We start from the raw sequence: 20,699 nt of genomic DNA, 5'->3' as shown, positions 1-20,699 counted from the left end.
TTCTACAACAAACTGAAGGCACCTGTTCCATCTTAGGACCAAAAAAAGACAGAAAATTTAATAGCTTGAATTGTTTCAAATATCATATTCAGTGAAATATACATAAAGTAACAGGAAATATATATATGGGAATCCTTCCCTTGTCGTCAGGTTTAGAGGTTGAGTTCCAGTGTTTAGTTATAATTTTTACAGAAAAATGAAGTTGAAACGAAATAAAATAATTAGCATGCCATTTTTTCAAGAAAAATAACAAATAAACCTCAAATATCATGCATTCCTTAGATTTGTACATTTTGTATCTTTCTGTTTTAAATATATGTTGAATAAATGTAAATTTTATGTAGATATTGAAAGTAGAGTCTTTGTTATAATAATTTTTTAAATTGTTGCTTCATGTAAACTTTGTTACTAGTCTGGTTAGATTTGTAACAGGCAACAGCATTTGTGTTGCTTTATGATGCAAAGTCAGCTGCCATTAATTTAAAGAACTTCTGCCTCAGCAAATTGTACTTTGATGTTTTTATTTTGAGACAAGTGTTTGTGAAATAGTCCAAGTATCTTTGTATTTAGTAGCTGTTCTCCTCAAATATCTGTCAAAACTGTTACTTATCTTATTCACATCAATAAATATATACTCCAGTTTCTATTATTTTAATGTATCAAATTATATGAGACTTTTATTTTGATATCGTTACTGTAGAGATAGAAATGAATTAACCAGGTAGTTATTGTTTTATGTAGTGTAAATAAAACAAATATGTGTATGGTATTGAATATCTCTCAATAATTGCACACATGTCTTTGTTATGCCTTTAGAATCCTTGCTCTGGTTATTTTAAGTCACTTTATATTAATGTGTTTAATTAATGTGTATATTAATTAATCCTCTGAAATTATTCTCTGATAATTTCTTTGAATGTGTACTGCCCATTCTCAAATGCACGTTTGTAGTGGATACTTTCTATGCAGAGCAGATGGGCTTTTAAGTCTAAATAACTGGTGACTTATTCCATGTAATTGCCCTTTTTGAGAATCTGAGAATTTTGTGTGTGTGTTTGTTTTATATCTTAACATTAATAACTATGTGTTCTGCAGGACAGTTTACAAGTGTTATCGTATTTGGTCCTCATAGCAAATCTTTAAGTTTGACATTATTATTTTCATTTTATAGATGAGAAAACTGAGGCTTAGAAAGTCTCCCCTACATAGGAAGTAAATGGGCCCAGGCCTATCTATGCATAAAGTCCAGCTCTTAGCCACTGCAATATATAGTAGTCCAGGATGATTTCTAGTTCAGCAATATTGGCTCCTTAAAAGTGCGGAATCCCAGTAAATTTAGAATTGCACTATTTTACAACCTGGTGCTTTACAGAATACCATGAAAGGACTTTAAGAAAAAGGCAATACAACTTGAAGAAATCAAGTGGTTGTCAAGGGCCCAGAAGAGTAGTGGCAGATCTAGGATTAGCTGTTAGAATTTTAGCCACCTGGCTTACTTACAAAACTTTCATTTATTTGGGCTTTTAATTCTGAAGTTGAAGGCCAAGTGCCGATATATATGGGAGCATTAAATAAGTCATATATTTCATGTTATATCACATTTATGCAAAATAAACTTTTCAATAATTAATTTTTCTTCTTTTTTTTTTTTAATACAGTGGGGTGCGTCCTGCTTTTATCCTGGAGTTCACCCCTGTGGCTTGGATTTATCACAGTTGTATCTGTCTTCGATCTCTGTGTTAACTAGAAATCAAGGAAAGACATGAGGAGGTTTGTTTACTGCAAGGTGGTTCTAGCCACTTCACTGATGTGGGTTCTTGTTGATGTCTTCTTACTCCTGTACTTCAGTGAATGTAACAAATGTGATGACAAGAAGGAGAGGTCCCTGCTACCTGCCCTGAGGGGTAAGTGCTTATGAAGCAAATGTTTCTTTCATAGCTATGAAAATGGTGGTGACTCATGACAAAACATGAAAGCATTTGGGCAGAACTATTAATGTACATTTAACCATGGGAAAGCTACTTTATGTTTCTTGGCCTCAGGTGTCTTGTCAGAAGAAATGAGTTAGCTAACCTCTAAGGTACCTTCTAATTCTAATAATTCCAATGTTTTGTGACTGTAGTGAACATTCAAATTGGACAGAATTTTAAATTTAGGCTTCCAGAAGTATAAGCCTTTACAGTCCAAGCACATAACATAAAAGAGGAAAACTACTACAGTGAGATGGTGAGGATTGTAGCAAAATGAGACTACACATGACAGCCCTTAAAACTTCCAAAAGCAATAAAAAAAAAAAAAGGCACAATGTATTTTTAACAAAACACATGTTGGTGGCCAGATTTAACCTGTGGGCTACCAGGTTGTTGCCCTATGTTAAAGGCAAAAGATAATTTCAAGTGTATTATAAAGTCACTTTAACTCAATATTCCCTATTTAGGAACCAGTTTCAATGACTAGATAAGAGTGAATGCTAAAGAAACATAATAATTTATATAAATGGTGATTTATTAAGTAAAGTCATAGAGATTCATTTCCTGAAGTTATTCCAAGTAATTTTCCTATGCTTTCTGTTGACTTAAATACCTATTAATTTACTTCTAAAATATGCCTAGTAAATGAGTGCTTCTAAAGTACTTAAGCATGCTTGAAATTAGTTTTATTCTCATTGAATTAAACATTAAAAAAAAATCTAGTTTACATTAATTCTCTACTTAGCAAAATGTTTCTTTATAAACATGACAAAAGGTAAACTTTGAGTCCCTGTTGATATGTTTGTACCTTTTGGAAAAGTGAATCTAAATTACTGACTTGAGATTTGCATTTATTTAATGAATGTAATCTGCTTTTAATGTTACAGATATTTTTGAGGTTATTTATTAATCAAACTATGCTAATAAAATGAATTTCATTGATATTATCAGTTGTGTGAGGTTTAGGGAAACAGAGAAAAGCATTTCCAAAAATTAATTTTTGTTGAAAGAGTTTGTTGGACATCTTTAGTTTGCTTTGCAATAATTCTCTGGTCCAATTGGAGAAATTCTGATTATCTTCCTCTTTTCAAAATGAGTCTAATTCTCTCACTACATTTTTTGACTAATACAAAGAATTGAGAGAAAGTACTTTGGAACTGACAGAACCTAGACCCATATAGGTAGTTTATATACATTTTTTATGCCTTTAATTAGAATTATTCAAAGAGGAGAACTTTATGAGTCCATCAGTTTTCGATAAATGAATATGGGGATTAATTTGCTGATCTTTGGTTAGGATCCCAGAATAAATCAGCCTTTTTTGGTTTTTTGTTAGAACCAGTTGAGCTGCTGCTTGGCTGAAAGTGGAAATGTGTTTTGATGGATCACATCAGTTTAGAATGTTCACTTTGTCATTTGTTGAATGGAGACTTCTAGATTGGTCACAAAAAATGTTATAATCTGATTCAGCAAAACTATGACAGCCTTTTCTGGAAGTACCAAAAAAGCAGTTTTGCTGATTTAATGCTAAGTTTCAAATCTCAAAAAGTAAAATTTAATGATGCAAGGCAAAAATAGTAATTTTTCCATGTACTTAAAATGTAAAATTAAACAACTTATTTAATGTTATACAGTAATATTTGTCTTGAAAAAATGAAAATTAGGCTTTATGGTTTTTAATTTCATCTTCTACTGTTACTTATTATTTCAGAATATTAATTTATTTAGGAATTTATGCCATGTATTTCAAATAATATTTTATTTACAGGTAGGTGATGTTGTGCAAAGTGCACTTGACTGAAATTTTCATGTTCTAGATATGTTAAAAACAGGCTTTTTTGACAAAAAATTTGATCTTTCCAGACCTTTGTGTCTCCATTATTAAAACAAAGGGCTTGGACTAGGGGTTTTCTAAGATCCCTTCTAGTTCTAAATTTTAAACAACTTGTAAATACCCAATATTAGCATACACTCTGAATTAATTTTTGAGATATGTTCATTCATTCACCAAATCATCAATTATTTGTTAAGTGCCTCTCAAGTTAACAAGTTGTGCATCTTAAACTTAACAAAGTTGCATGTCAATTATATCTCAATTTAAAAAAAAAGAAGAACATAGTCTAGTAATGGTCAAAGAAAAAAATCCCAAGCATCAGGACCTCTGGCTTCATAGGTGGTATAACAAGATTACCCCACAGTTAAAAGCCCAGCTTTGTTGACCGGCCTGGTCCTCACCTCCTCCACCTTGAATTAGTTGTGTGACTTTTGGCAAATTCCTTAACAAAACCTTGGTGATCAAGACTGTAGTAATTGGCACAAAGGGTAGACAAACTGCACAATGCAACAGAATAGAGACCCTAGAAGTACACACACACAAGTTTGGACCATTCAGTATATGACTGAGGAAGCACTACAGATCAATGTGGGAAAGAAGAGCTCTTTCAATAAATATAGCTGAAAATAAAATGGTAATCTGGGTGGAAAACAGATGAAGCTGGATGCTTAACTCATGTCATAAACCAAGATATACTTTGGAAATATTAATGTCACAAGAAAACTTAACTTTTAGCAGAAAAAAAATAGTCATTTATAAGACCATGAATTAAGGAACAATTCTAAAACACTATACAAAATCATTGACCATAAAAGAAAATATTGATAAATTTGACTATATTAAAATAGAGAAAGTTGATTACTTAAATATACCTTAAAAAAGGTAAAAAGGGAAGTTACAAACTGTAGAAGATGTTCAAAGAACATGTAACTGAGAGGTTATTGTCAGGTATATATAAATAACTCCCGTTATTAGTATGAGAAGCCCACATAGGCCAACAGGAAAAAATGGGCAATAAACATGAATAGATACTCCTTGGAAAAGGAAACAAATATAACAAAACAAAAAAAGAACCTTATGAAAAAATATTTAACATTAATTGTGATGAGGGAAATGCAGACCAAGACTATAATGATGTATTTATATTCATTCAATTGGCAAAAATTAAAAAGGCTGATAATACCAGTTGTTAGAGGTGATGCACCTCCACATTTTTATAGTAACTTCAGATAACGGTTTGGCATCATCTCTGAAATCTAAAAAATTCATGGATGACTCAGCACTCCTAGTGATATAAGTTTTTCCATATAAACAAATATTTCATAGTGCTACTGTTCATAAAAATGAAAGCTGAAAATAATCCATAGGTCAGTCAAAGGAAAAGCTGATGTATGAATAGTGATATAAAATGAAAGAGAATAGTATATTTTAGTCAAAATGAATGAACTACAGCAACCTGTACCAGTATGAATTAATCCTCATGATACAATAGTAAGTACAGAAGTTTATTGATATCTTTCAGAGATGATATATGGCATGGTACAATTTGAAAAGCTAAAACTAACTAAAAATTTAAAATATACGCTTTAGGACTCTACAGAGATATGACAAGACTTTTTATGAAGCAATAAAGCTAATTATGAACATAGGATTTAGGATGTCGTTTGTCATGTGCAGGGGGCAACAGTAATGTGGAGCGTTACTAGGGTCCTAGGTTTGTTTTGGATGTGGGTTTGATGTATCTGTTACATAATACAGATAACTAAGTGAGTGAATAAGAGCCACTGAATGGATTTGAAAAAAATGGGAAGCCACTGAAGAGGTTTAAAAGACAGCAGACATGATCACCTCTGTGTTGTGGAGAGATCACATGTGGAGACTAGATTGGGGAAGAGCCATCTCTTCATGGAGGCAGGGTAGGAAGTTGTGGTAGCCTTTCGTGAATTCTGTGTGGGATGTGAGGGCTGCTTAGAGCAGAGCAGTGCCAGTGAGTTGTGAGAGAAGTGGGTATAATGAAGAGGTATTTGAGATATTGGGAGCTTGCTTGACTGGCTCTGGCGGGTGGAGGAGATGGAAGTGCCGAGGACAGATCTCAGGTTTCTTGCAGGGCATTATTTGATCCAGTTTCCTGAGAGCGGAGATGGAGGAGGAGACGTTTTGAGGGTGGATATTGAGTTTATTTTGGACATGTTGAGTTTGAGACACATGTTGGGCAACTGAATGGAACTGTTCAGTAGGAAGTTGACTACATTATTAAACTCTAAGTATCAAACTTAAAAGCCATCATTATTCTTTCTAAAACGGATTACATTCTTCTCTTCCTTATTAAATGGAGTATATGGGATATAATTAAATCTTTCCTTCTGAGTCAGCATTATCATTTCGCACATCAATTATTGAATGATGCTGTAAAAAATGATTATTTTAGGGACTTTCATGGGAGCACAAAGACTTGTTCCAATATTAGATACAGACCCATGAATCCTTTTCCTTTTCCTATTTTCTAGAGGATTGCTTTTGGGTAACATAAGTTCTTGTCAGGGGAGCATATTAACTCTTTTATGCCACTCTGGGGCCACTTAGAGCTAAAATGCACCGAAGGATTTTTTTTTTTTTTTTTTTTTGCGGTACGCGGGCCTCTCACTGCTGTGGCCTCTCCCGTTGCGGAGCACAGGCTCCGGACGCGCAGGCTCAGCGGCCATGGCTCACGGGCCCAGCTGCTCCGTGGCATGTGGGATCTTCCCGGACTGATGCAGGCGGACTCTCAACCACTGCGCAACCAGGAAAGCCTGCACCGAAGGATATTTCTAACTCCTAACTGGTATGGAGTACTAAGTGGTGCTGCTCCCAAGTTGGAAGAGTTAGAATAGCTATTTGAGAGAACAGGTATTTAAAAAGACCGGTGTTGCTGCAGTGCACCCACAAACGCTTTGGGGAAATCTGAGGTCATGTGGCCAGTCTGCATGAGCACCATGCATAATGAGTCCTCCTCCACCACCTCCACCCAGGGCCGCACGTCCTCAGGCAAGTTAATTTGTCTCTCTGGGCCTCAGTCACCATCTGTAAAACAAAATGGATATGAGTCATGGTTTTAAGTCACGCTCCTCTCCAAATGAAGAATTATGTTTCTAGCTATTTTTTTCAATAAAACTATGGAAAATGAACTATTTTCGTATCTGGCTTTTGGTCAGTCCATAGACAATGTGTAGTCTGCTATGAGAACTGGTGATGTGGAAGTGACATGGGGAGAGGTCTGCTTAGAAACCCCAGAAGAGCCTTCTCATCATCACAGAAGACAAAAGGGATCTAAAGTTATGATATTCGAGAAGGGAAGGAACCTGCACTTCTTTAACTGATCTTGAATCTTGAACATATTACACATACTTGGGAAATGAAATAAAATTTACCTTCAAGAAAAGGGGAGGGAGAGGAATATCTAAGAAAGAGTTGTTGCTTGTATATAGACAAAGATAAGTACATTAGCCAATGATAACAAAAATAATTATAAGCTATGATTGCTCTAAATTATTTACACATGTTAACTTAATTTTCACAAAAAATATGTGAGGTAGACATTCTTCTTCTTTTACATATAAGGAAACTGAGGCAGAGCGAGCATATGGGGAATCACTTCTGTGTTTCTCTTTTACTCACACACGCAATACTTCTAACACCAGATGTGTGGACTTTTCCCCCACACCAAGCAATTCTCTGCGACGTCAGCTGAGTGTCCTACAATTCTGACACTGCCTATCTGGAGTAAGCATCAGACCCCACAAGTTAAGGGCTCAGTCCCACAAGGATGCCCCCACTTCATACACGGATCTCCGGTCCCAGGTTGTCACCAGTACTTCTGATCAACCTGCTATAACTTGGCGCTTCCTTGAACACTTCTTGAGTTTGATAATTTGCCAGAATGCCTCACGGAACTCAGGGTAACATTTATTTACATTTACCAGTTTATTATAAAGGATATAATAAAGGATATGTGTGAACAACCAGATGAAGAGTTACATAGGTTGAGGTCCAGAAAGGTCACAAGTACAGGAGCTTCTGTGCCCATGGAGTTGGGGATATGACCCTCCTGTCATGTAGATGTGTTGACCAACCCCAAAATTCTCTGAACCCTATACTTTTGGGATTTTTATGGAGGTTTCATCATATAGATATGATCGATTGCCAAGTCAGTCTCCAGCCCTTCTCCCATTCCTGGAGGATGGGAGGTGGAGCTGAATATTCCAAGCATCTAATCATGGCCTGGTCTTTCTGGTGACCAGCCCCATCCAGGAGCTATCCAGGAGCCCACCCAGAGTCACCTCATTAAAACAAAAGATGCTCCTATTAGATGCTCTAATCCCAGGAAATTCCAAGGGATGTAGGAGCTCCGTGTCAGGAACCAGGGTCATGGACCAAACATTAGAACAAAAGATGCTTCTGGTGCTCTTATAATGTAGGACATTGTAAGGGTTAGAGTAGCGCTGTGCCAGGAGCTGGATCCAGAGACCAGTACCTCCTATGATTTCACGGTGTGGTTAAGAGGGAGTGCCAGAATTTTAACAACCAATGGAACAGGAGTTGGGGATTACAATGCAAGTTCAGTAAAGGGCTTTGTTATCACTTAATGCCAGTTTGCATTGGAGTTTAAGTGCCATGCTTTCATTCAAATACCAGTATGGAGTACACAGTCTGAAAATGTGAATTGACTGGATTGTCTTCATTCTCAGAGACGCTAGAGAGACTCAGCCAAAACTCCCTGTCTAGTAGGATGTATAAATCCCAGTCAGGAAAATATTTCCTAGGGACCATTCTGGTTTCAGATCATTTATAAAACAGTAAGTATCACCTTATCTGGTATTTTAAGGTTTTGCAAAGTTACTTTCATCCACTTGTATCCCTTAAGACCTCTTCACTGCTGCTCTGAATTGGGGGAAATCAAGAAGATGAGTGGAATTGTTGACTGGAATCTCGATGCCATACCTCCATGTTTCCCTTGGTCCTGCCTGGGACACTCCCTGCTTTCCTCTCATAAATCTGGGGACACAGGTAGCCTTGCAGGATCTTAGTTTCCCAGCCAGGGATCGAACCTAGGCCCTGGCAGGGAAAGAGCAGAGTCCTAATCACTGGACTGCCAGGGAATTCCCTCTTTTGTTTCTTTCTAAATGATCTTCTCATAACATTAACGCCTAGCCATGTACTTATTTATTAAACAGTAAATGTTTATTGATTTTGTTTGATTAATCTTTAGTGCTTCAGGGGAGAGTTCCTGTGACTAGGTGTGAGAGGAAACCGAAAACTTGTGAATTAAAGTGTTAAAACTAACACCACATTTGGGACTTCCCTGGTGGTGCAGTGGTTAAGAATCCGCCTGCCAACTCAGGGGACACGGGTTTGAGCCCTTGTCTGTGAAGATCCCACATGCCGTGGAGCAAATAAGCCCGTGCACCACAGTTACTGACCCTGCACTCTAGAGCCCGCGAGCCACAACTACTGAGCCTGCGTGCCACAACTACTGGAGCCCACGTGCCTAAAGCCTGTGCTCCACAACAAGAGAAACCACTGCAATGAGAAGCCCACGCACTGCAATGAAGAGTAGCCCCCACACACCGCAACTAGAGAAAGCCCATGCACAGCAATGAAGACCCAACACAGCCATTAAATTAATTAATTAATTAATTAATTAAAAAGGAAAAGAACCCTAATGCCACATTTTTCTTGTTTTTTAAAAATATGGCTTTACCTTTTGGGGGGAGGGTAGAAGAGTGTGATTGGTTAAAATGCACTGTCAGTATTGGAATTGCCCCACATAAATTATGATGACCACTGGAACTTTCAGGTGATAATATTTATAGTCATACAAAAAGTGGGACATATGGACAGTCACCTTGGATTAAAGGCATATATGTCCCAGATAATTTTCGATCAAGTTTATAAATAGTTTTCAAAAGTTAATAGACTTTATAAAATTTTGACTTTTGATTTTGCTTTTGCCTTTCATAGTTTTATTTACAATTCACTCTGAGCCCTTCTCCAGTCCACATGGACATAGCAATGTCAGGAAGAAAAATAAATTGTAATAATGAATAATTATGAGGTTTACTGTGCCAAGTGCTTTATAGATACACTGTTTCGATTAGTTCTCACAGTGGCATTGAGGGTAGGTACTATTATTATTCTTATTTACATATAAGAAACTGAGCTCTGAAAAGGTTAATTAACTTCCCCAAGGTTTCAAAACTAAGAAGAGGGAAGAAAGGGCTCACAGCCTGGTTTGTCAGACTTTTGAGCCCACACTTTGAACCACAGTGTTATGCCGTGTCCCTGACTCAGGTGCCTAGACTAATTTAAGGCAAAATAATCATAACATTTATATAGTATTTATAAAATATTTACGCATATAGGAATATTTCTGGAGGACAAAGAAGGAGGTGGCCACTGACCTTGGGTAAAAAAATGTCATATTTAATTAGGAGAATAGTACTCTGGCAGGCTTACCTGTCTGAAAGGCAGGCTTTCAGACTTTAGCAATTTTACATTTATTGAGTTTCTACAGTATACTAATTAATTTAGGTTGCAATTTTCCTCAGCAGTTTCCTTTGGGGCCAAGCCTCTGAAGTCTTACAAAGAATGATTAAAAGTTCTGAACAGTAGGGAAGCACTGTTTTTTCCCAAAACTTTAATAAAAATGATTGATACAATTTTTGCATCCATTTATTCAATGGTACTGGGCTAGGTAATATGAAATATCCAAAGTTTAATCAAATAGAACATCTGTCTTCAGGAATCACACAGTCTACTGGAGACGTGACATGTACATTACAAGATAGAAAGTGGTGGCTGCTATAAGAGAGATACCAAGTAAACTGCTGTGAGAGGCCCTGACATACATAAATTATGTGGACATTGGAAAACTGGGAGGAAGCAAGTACCAGGAGGGAATAAATTATCAGAGGAAAGCTATTGGCTTTCCCAAAATGAGGATGTAAGAAATCAGTGAATCGGTTGATTGGGGCAGAGTCAGACTCAAAGGGGATTTCTAGATTTTAGGTTAAAAGTTAGGATAAAGACAGATTTTAAGGGACTTTGAGTATTGGGGAAATGAATTTTTAACTTTGTTCTTTAGGAAATGGGGAACCATTGAAGGTTTCTGGAAAAGAAAAGATGTGTTTATTGTCAGATAAAGTTTGGAAGGGTAATGCAGTGCTGTTTATTAAATATGCAAGAGAGTAGCACTAATACATTTTTATCTTTATTCAGATAGAGACTCAGATGCTCAAGTTTTATTTATTAATTAAAACCACTTGAATTAGATGGTAACTAAATGGAATATTAATTCATTTAAATTCTTTGCTCTGTAAATTAACTGGTAGAACAAGAAAGTTTTCTGTTTCGTAAAATCAAGTTTAGATAGTGTATAAAAAAGTAACTATTCAAAATCTTTACTTATTTAGTATGAAGTAAAATGAGACAATCCATTCAACAAACATTTGAGTGCTTGATTGTGTCAGAGCTGGGGTTAGAAAAATAAAGAATCACTCTTATTTTCACGTTTAGAGGGGGAGAAAGGAATTCAGAATTGTATGAATAAAATGTCAGCATATCAATGCTGTGCTGTCAGGAGGGGTGAGAATATATGAAATAAAGAGAAAAAACATCAATAAGCCAACATCTGCCTTTTGAGGACAAGATCTAATTGTCAATTCCATAAAGACTAGAGTAGACTGAGCAGAGAATGGAGGACAAAACGTATTACCAAATAGTCCACCAGTAAAATGGAAATGGACAAATTTTATCTCTGCCCACTGGAAATCATGGTCACTAAAGGGCTGTGTTGCAGCAGAGACAGCTACTCATCCTGAGTGCTCAATTAATAATTGTTGAATGAATGAAGAATGAATGCACAAGCAGCGTGGCACTTTCTGAGTGTTCTCATGATAATAGAGTATCCGGTATAGGTGGATGATTAAGCAACTTGAAATAACTCAATTATCATGGCAAACATATTTTTGTTGTTGTTACTGTTTACACACATAGTCCAAACCTTTTCTTTTACTTTTTATTGGCTTATGTAGTTTGATTTACAGCCCCAGCTGGCAAATGTATAGCCAAGGGACTCTCTTTTTTTCCTTCAGAATGTGTCTTGCATTGCACTGTTATACACAGTCACTGTGATGCAGGGTGTCTAAGAACACTGCATATTGACACATGGTAGTGCTGTCACTGAAGAGAGCTCTGATGGAGCAGAGCAGGCAGATCAGGTAGGATGTGTGGAATGAACTAATACATAGAAGACCCAGAGGAACATTTATGAAAGTTCGACTGAGGAATATTGAAAAAGATGTAAGTGTGTGGTAGATTTTATTCATCTGTAAAAAGAAGATGGGAAAATGGAGATGATGGAAAATGAATAAAAGAAAGTAATACTGGACAGGTTTAAAAGTGAAAAAAATCCAATAAAAAAGGAAAATTACCGAGAATAAAGTGATGGAGCTGTAGAACAGGACCCATGGTTAGTCAATAAGTAAGGCTCAATGTAAATATAACTTTGGGAATGATTGAGGATAGTAGCTAGGTAAGAAATATTATTTTAAAATAAGTTTTATTGAGGTATAACATAATGCTCCCTTTTAAGTGTGCAATTTGATGAGTTTGACAAGTGAATCCCAGGGTTCAACCTCACAAGGATGACACCCCTAAAATGTTCCCACACATCCCAAGCAGTCAATCCCTCCACTCTAGCCCCAGACAACCACTGATAGGTCTTTTGTGACTATTTGTTAGTTTTGCCTATTCTAGAAAATCTGACGATGACTATGAATTCTTGTGTGCCTGGTTATTTTTGCTCAGCATATGGGTTTTGAGATTAATCTATGGTGTTGAGTGTATCAGAGGTTCTATTGCTGAGCAGTATTCTGTTGTATGTATATATTACAATTTGTTTATCCTTTCACCTGTTGATGGACATTTACATTCTTTCCATGGCTGTTATGAATAAAGTTGCTACATTTGTACATAAATCTTTGTTTACATATGTGGACATATGTTTTTACAACTCTTGGGTAAATATCAAGGAGTGGTAGTGCTCAGTCATATGCTAAATGTATTTTAATTTTGTAAGATACTGCCAGTCTGTTTTCCCAAGTTGTTAGACTTTGCTATTCCCATCAGCAACATAGGAGAGATTTAGTTACTCACATCCTAGCCAACACTTCCTAGTCAGTGTTTGTAATTTGAACCATTTTTGTGAGTTTGTAATGATATATCATGGTGGTTTTAATTTGTGTGTCATGATAACTAGTGATATTGATTTTTTTTTCATTTTTTGGGGGGCCAGTTTTCTTTTATGAAGGGTTTGTCAGGTTCTTTGGGCTATTTTGTAATTGGGTTGTTTATGGCTTGCCTTTTAAAATTTTTTAAAAGGTATCTTTCAAAGAGCAGAGATTTTTTATCTTGATGAAGTCCAGTGTATCTTTTTTTCTTCTTTTGTTGTTCTTTTGGTATCCTATTTAAGAAATCTCTGCCTACGCCGAGGCCACTCTGTATTTCTTCTAGAAGATTTATGGTTGTAGTTTATAAGATTTGAGTTAATTTCTGTGTATGATGTGAAGAGAGTCAAGGTTATATTTTTCCAAAATAAAAACTCAGCTGTTCCAGAAACATTTGTTCCTTGAAGATAAGAAAGGAATGGATTTTAGAAATAAGAACAACACTTCATTGTAATATTTCTCAGTATGCATCTATAAGTTTTTCTATTGCTTATATGTATGACTTAGTTATAAATATTTGAGTTTATTTTCTAGAATTCATTGCATATTATACAGAATTGATGTAAAATTTGTTATATAACTTGAAAAGTATCCAACTGTTACTAACCAAATCTTCTTTAGATATTTTAACTTGAAGGCAAATGAAAAATCTAATCTATTATATTAACATAAAAAAAGTACTATTTATTTCTCTGATAATAAAATTAATAAATAATTATTGTAGTAAAATATAAAATACAAATAAAGAGAAGAAAAATAATGTGGAATGCCATCCAGAAATTTCCACATACTAAAATAAAATTTAATATTTAAACTTTTTTTGATCAATATAGCATGAGCATTTTGTCCTGCATGAGATAGCTTTCAAAACATAGTTTTAATGGGTAATATTTTATCATATGTATTTATCATAACTTCCATAATTAACTACCTTTCATTAATTTTCATGTGTATTGCTCCTAATTTTTTTACCACTAAATAATGTTATGAACATTTTTAGGAAGTTGTTTTTAAACAGTTTTAAACATATTGCTGATTATATTCTTAGGCTATATTCTTGGTTATGGGATTTATTTTTTAAAGGTGTACATATTTTTAAAAGTTTCTTGATAGACATTTTTAATGACTTCCTGGAAAGGTCACTAATATTCACATCTCATTATCAATATATGAGAATACTTATCTCACCATGTTATTTGTAATTTAATTTAAAACACATTTGCTAATTAGAGTACTTTCTAATCACAATTTTAAAAATCATTTTTATGTTTTATTGTACTTACATTTTTATGTTTTATTGTATTTACATTAAAATTTTACTATTAAATACTGAACTTAAATATATGCTGTCCTCATGTTCAGAGTTTTGAAATGTAAAGATAAACGGACGAAGGCTTAAAAGATGTGATATATTAGACATTGTAGAATATATTAAGCAATTACAGAATCGGGGTGTTGGTAAAATTCTGCTTCTAACTATGACACATTTGGTGGTACCAGTAAACTCCATAGGGAAAGGAAGATAAATATAAAACTTTGGGCTGTAATTGGAGGAAAGACCTGTTCAGGACTAAACTGAGAGGTTCTTGTCTTCACAAATTCTTTGAGTTTTTCTGTTTTTAATTTTTTTCACATTGAATGATTTGATCTGTATGTATTTTATTTTTGTGTAATAATGAGGGTGTATTTTTTTCAATAATTACTTGTGACGTCTTTCCTCTCATTACTGATTTGTAATGTTAAAATTGGCATGTAGAAAATCTTTATATCTAGCAAGGTCTTTATATGATCTATTTATTTGATTCCATTGATTCCTTTCCATATGACTAAAAGTGATATGATTTTAAATCGTATTCCAGAGTTAAACTGTTTTAATTATTTAGCTTTATATTATCTGATGAAACACTTGACAAGTTGTAAACTGCAGTAGTCAGGAAAATGAGTACATTATAGTTCTAATCTCGGCTTTGCTACTTTTAGGGTATCTCCCTCTCCCTGTATCACTGTGCCTTGATCTATAAAATGAGAGGCTTGGAGCAGACCTACTCTTCTCTGTATCTGAACTTTATGATTTTTTTTCATGATAAATGAATGGAAAGTATTGTGTTATCATTGAATCTCACCATATTTCTAAATAGCATCAGGCTGTGGAAATGTGTTAGAATATTCATCTAAAAATTATATTTGGCATTACTAGAACCAGTATCCTTAATCTGTTTTGTTTCATACTTTTTGGAAGTACTTTCACATGAGTTTTCTTATAGGTCTGTCTCACTGATTCTATTTTGTTGGTATAATGAGTGGGGATATTGGATATAAAATAGTATAGTGGCAAGAACACCCGTCCTGTGGTTGGAAGATCTGGACTTTATCATGGCTCTGGCCTTAACTAGAAGCCTTATCCAAACAGAATCTCACTTCCTCCATCTTTTGAGGATTAAATAGATGCACTAAAAAAATGCTTTAGGAATCATACAAAACTCTACAAAAAGAAATTAGTGCAAAAGACCCCTAATTTACCTGAAGTTAATAGTTCTCAAAACAAAATCTTATTCCTTTAAATAAAAATACTTTACAAATATTGTTATTATTAAAAATCCCTTAGGACTTCCCTGGTGGAGCAGTGGTTAAGAATCTGCCTGCCAATGCAGGGGACATGGGTTCAATCCCTGGTGCAGGAAGATCCCACATGCTGTGGAGCAACTAAGCCCACGTGCCACAGCTACTGAAGCCAGCATGCCCTAAAGCCCATGCTTCGCAACAAGAGAAGCCACCGCAATGAGAAACCTAGGCACCACAACGGAGAGTAGCCTCCACTCTCTGGAACTAGACAAAGCCCGTACACAGCAACGGAGACCCAACGCAACCAAAAAAAAAAAAAAAAATGCTTTAAATATAATACATGATTCCCTCTTTGGAAGATTAATTCTTCTTTCAAGTTACAGTAACACAATCTTTATTTAAAAAATGTTTTTTCAATGTAGAAAAATATAAGAAAGGATATAAATATACCTATAAGCAAACCACATATAGATTATTATAATTAAAGTTTTGGTTTTTTCTTTATATTTCTAAGAGGGATCCTACTTTATTTCATTTTTATATTCTGCTTAAGCCTTTGAATTTATATTTTGGACATTTTCCTGCATCATCAAATATTCCTTAAAACAATTTTACTGGCTGTGCAGTATTGTATCTCATACATCATAATTTGTTTCCCTCTAGCTTTTAAAGAGAGGATAAAAAGTATCAAAAGTCTTTATTAGTTCCTCACTTATAACTGTCTTCATTATTTGCTGCTGTGTAGTATGTTTCTATTGTAGTTTTGTCTTTTTCTTTAGTGTAATTGATGAGTTGTAATTTATTTCATTATTAATGTACCCATTTGGGGCATGCCTAATTTACTCATTATTACATGAGATATAAACTGGATCTCAAAAGATAGATTCCTGGAGGTGAGAAATTGTTGTTGAGGAGATTGGCACTCCTATAGAATTAGAAGTTTTGTGTGCATAATTAATAACATCTTTACCATCATTAGAGCTACTGCTTATTGTCTACTGTATGCCAAGCCTTCCACTCAACCATGTGCTGTATCGTTTAGTCTTCAGACACCTTCATGAAGAAGTTGAGAAAATTATCTTAATAGAATTTTGTGAACTCACTGTTTTGAATTATTGCTTTTAAATATAAACTACTCCAATCAGTTTCTTTCCACTATGACTTCAGCAAAAAGACTTTTTATGAAGACAACTTACCTCCTCCCTCTTACTAAATCCAATGGCCAATTCTCAACTCGTATCTTACTTGACTATGAATAACATCCGAAACAACCTTAATCATTCCTATCACCTTGTAATACTTTTGTTACTTGTCTTAGAGGGTATCACACTCTCCTGATTTTCTACCTCATTGACTCTCCTTCTCAATCTCCTGTGCAGGTTTCCTCCCTTCATGTCACCTTTTAATGTTGAGGTAGCTCAGAAAATGGGATTGGATTTATCTGTTCTTTATCTATACTCACTTCTTTAGTGATCTCATCCAATCTGATCTCTTTGCTTTATATGCCATCTTATAATTTTACAACTTGAAAATTGATAAATCCAGCTCCCACCTTTATCTTCATTTTTAGATATTTACAACCAAGGCTTACTAGATATATTCTTTTGGATTCTGAGACCTCTCAAACTTACTGTGTTTGAAATTGAATTATGAATCTTCCACCAAAGACTTCCCTACTTGCAGTCCTCTCTACCTCAGTTTTTAGCAGTTTTGGCACTCCAGTTGCTTAAGCCAAAAATCTTAGTCATTCTTAACTCTTCTCCTTCTCTCACATTTTATATTAGCACATCCTATTTATTCTTCCTTCAGATTATATTCAGAATTCAAGCACTTCTCACCAGTTCATTGGCCTCCCTGTTTCTACCCTTGCTCACCTATAATCTGTTCTCAACAGTTACGTCAGATAATGCCTTGCCTCTGCTCAAACCACTTCGTTGTCTGTCACTCACTCAGCTGGAAGCATCAATGATTATTTTCCTTTTTCATATAACTTTATAACATTAATAAAAATTTGTGCCTTGATATATATGCTAATTTTATATAAATTGGTAGAATATTTCATAACTGCTTTAATAGGTTGAATAATGTCTGAAAAAAATTCATGTTCACCTGGAACCTTAGAATGTTACCTTGTTTGGAAATAGGGTCTTTGCAGACGTAAGTAGTTAAGATGAGAGTTACTGCCTTAGGGTGGACCCTGAAGGCAATGAATCATGTCCTTCACAGAAAGAGTAGACAGAGAGAGAGACAGAGGAAGAAAAACACCATGTGTAAATGGAGGCAGAGATTGGAGTTATGCTGCCACAAGCCAAGAAATGCATTCCAAAAGCTGGAAGAGTCAAGGAAGGCTTCTTCCCTAGAGCTTTTGAAAGGCTCATGGCCCTGCTGACAACCTGACTTTGAACTTCTAGCCTCCAGAACTGTGAGAGAATAAATCTCTGTTGTCTCAAGCCACCAGGCTTGTGGTAATTTGTTAATGGCAACCCTAGAAAATGAATACAACCACTAAGAACCATTTTAAAAATGTTCCATAGTCTTGAAGGCATAGAAAGAGTGAAAACATGGCTTGTCCCAAATCACAAAGTAGCTCAGTCAGGATACTGACAGTGATATTAAGAAGTCTTCATCTCTGGTTCAAGTACTATCGCAAATACAATTCTCCATCTTTCTAACTTTAATATAAAGATAAAAATAAAATACTTTAGAGTTATGTAGGAATACATATTTCAGAAAGTCACCTCTGCTAGAAAAAATAGTTAAGAAATATTGAGACTATATGAACTTTTACCAACTTATATAAGCAGATTACTGGAGTGATTGTCTTATTTCATAATTTGAAGTTCTCATTTCTCATGACAAAAGGAGCTACAATGAATTGGAAGCTATGTCATAATATGTGCATGTAACTCTTTACAGTAGGTATGCAGAGTAAATCTCACAAGTATGGATCACTCAGGGTTATCTATAAAGTGACCTATTGATAAAATTTATATTATATAGCATTTTAGAATTGATACGCATATGACAAAGAGCAAATGAAAAGTGGTTACTGGTTCATATACTTTTTTTTTTCTAACAGAGAAATGAAGATCCAAGGAAGTTATATCAACTATCAAACTTAGACAAGTAGTAGAGGCCAAGGTAAACCTACTGAGTCTTGAGGATTCCAACCTAGAACCCTACTTAAAAATTATAGTGACCATGAAAGGACCTGTACAATTGGCAGTCTTGCTTTTGGCCTCATGAGTTTTACAATGTCTCTTCCAGAAATGCATCACGATCATTATATTTTTCCCAGTGTCATTAAAAGTTACTTATGTTTACCAAGAATTACACACAAAATCCACTAATGCATTATTTTGGATGTACTTTGGTGGAATATATTTTATAGCTCAGTTACTAGCAATTCGCTGAAGATTTCTGCAATCCCAAGTTTAAGGTTATCTGTTTCTCCTCTCAGTTCACATAGTACTTTATCTAAACTTCTTCCATCATAATCTCTTTTTTTTCAGGCTATGTATGTGCATTTTGTTGTTGTTGGTATTGTTCTTACTAAGGGCACTTCGTATTCGGGGATTAAGATCCATTTCTGACTCAGGAAATAATCTGAGTGTCTTTCATAGAGCAAGTACAGAACCAACATTTGGTGAATGAATAAACTTTTTTCTGCTTTGGATCCTTTTCTACTTTCACTTTTATTTTTACTGTGGTTCTTTGAAGATCTTTCAGTTATCTGTGCTATTCACATGCCCACTAAGTGGAATGAAATGGGCATGACCATGTACAGATGACCTTGTCTTATTACTTGACATAAAATGTTTGCTAGAACCTGTTGATGACTGTTATGAACATTGTGTGCCCTCAATAAATTTGTTGAATGAACATTTATAACAGGTCTGCATTTCACAGGTGAAGAGTAATCTGATGTTGCCAGTGATTTATAGACTTTATTTTGACTAGTTCCTGAAATTATCTGGACGTCATGCTTTTTTCTTTGAACTATCTTGCTGCCTTGTTGTTCTCCTTCCCATCTATTCTCCACAATGATGGCAGATAAATCTTCTTGAAACACTACTTTGATGCTGTTACTTTCGTGCTCTGTGTCCTTCAATAACTTCCAACTAATGGCAGCTCAGAGTCATAACTCCTTACTCTGGTACTAGAGGCTGTCTGCAGTCTGACCACAGCACAGAATTCTAGTATCAGCTTTAAATGCTTTACTAAAGATTAGCGTGTAGTGGTTAACACACGGACTTTAGGGTGAGAAAGATGTGCATTTTAATCCTATATTTGTTATTTCCTTAAGATGTGACCTTATACACTTCATTTGCCATTTTGAGCCTTAGTTTCTTCATCTGAAAAATAAGAATAATGACCACATGTGCTTTCATTCCATTCTTCAATAAATATTCATTTATTGAATCAGAGCTATGTGCTAGGCACTTCTGTAGATGTTGGGATAAATCAATAAACAAATTTGACAAAAGTATTATGGAGCTTGAATGCCAGTGGGGAGGCTAGATAAGAAATGGAATAAATGAATGAATAACCTAAATAAAAAATAAGAAATCTTATTTCAGAAGGTATAAGTGCTATGAAAAAATGTGGGTAAGGAATTTTAAGAATTGGGAAGAGGTGGCAATGAAGGGGGAGGATGGAAATCAGTTGTGGAACTACTGAGGTATTTTTCCTGCCTTGCTTTCCAGAGGTCACGGAGCTACCAGAAGAATTCAGAGATAAAACTGATTCAAGCTTCCTATTACTTGTTGGTCAGAGGGTCCTAGGACACTGGAGTTGTGTGTCAGGAAAAGAACTTGGTTTTGGCACCTTAATCTTCCTGAGTCTTTGTAACGTAAAATAGTCTAGATGAAGAAAAAAATGAATGTTTTTTTCTTATGTGATGAGAAACTTTCAGAATTCTTGATCAGTGTATTCTATGGGTATCACCATTAGAAAGAATAGAAACTGTTTTTATACCATTCTCTGCTTGCACGTGACCATCTTTGTTTTCTCTGTGTTTGTGTATAAATATACAAATTAGGTACAAGGAAAAACACATGAAGAATTTGG

The 20,699-nt window shown here is 35.1% G+C and overlaps 1 protein-coding gene across 3 annotated transcripts in view; it reads left to right on the top strand.

The window, feature by feature from the left end:
• GALNT13 (polypeptide N-acetylgalactosaminyltransferase 13) overlaps window positions 1-20,699 on the top strand; it is an 829,184-nt gene that overhangs the window by 337,924 nt on the left and 470,561 nt on the right. For all 3 annotated transcript variants that reach the window (XM_060151498.1, XM_060151496.1, XM_060151497.1), the window contains one exon: window positions 1,659-1,904. In XM_060151498.1, the coding sequence (XP_060007481.1) occupies window positions 1,763-1,904 (142 nt within the window). In that variant the 5' untranslated portion in view covers window positions 1,659-1,762. The remainder of the gene's footprint in view (window positions 1-1,658; window positions 1,905-20,699) is intronic.

The sequence above is a fragment of the Lagenorhynchus albirostris genome, chromosome 6 (assembly GCF_949774975.1).
Source record: "Lagenorhynchus albirostris chromosome 6, mLagAlb1.1, whole genome shotgun sequence".
In the NCBI taxonomy this organism is placed as follows: domain Eukaryota; kingdom Metazoa; phylum Chordata; class Mammalia; order Artiodactyla; family Delphinidae; genus Lagenorhynchus; species Lagenorhynchus albirostris.
The sequence above is the reverse complement of the archived record's forward strand: the minus strand, read 5'-3'. Positions and strand labels throughout refer to the sequence as shown.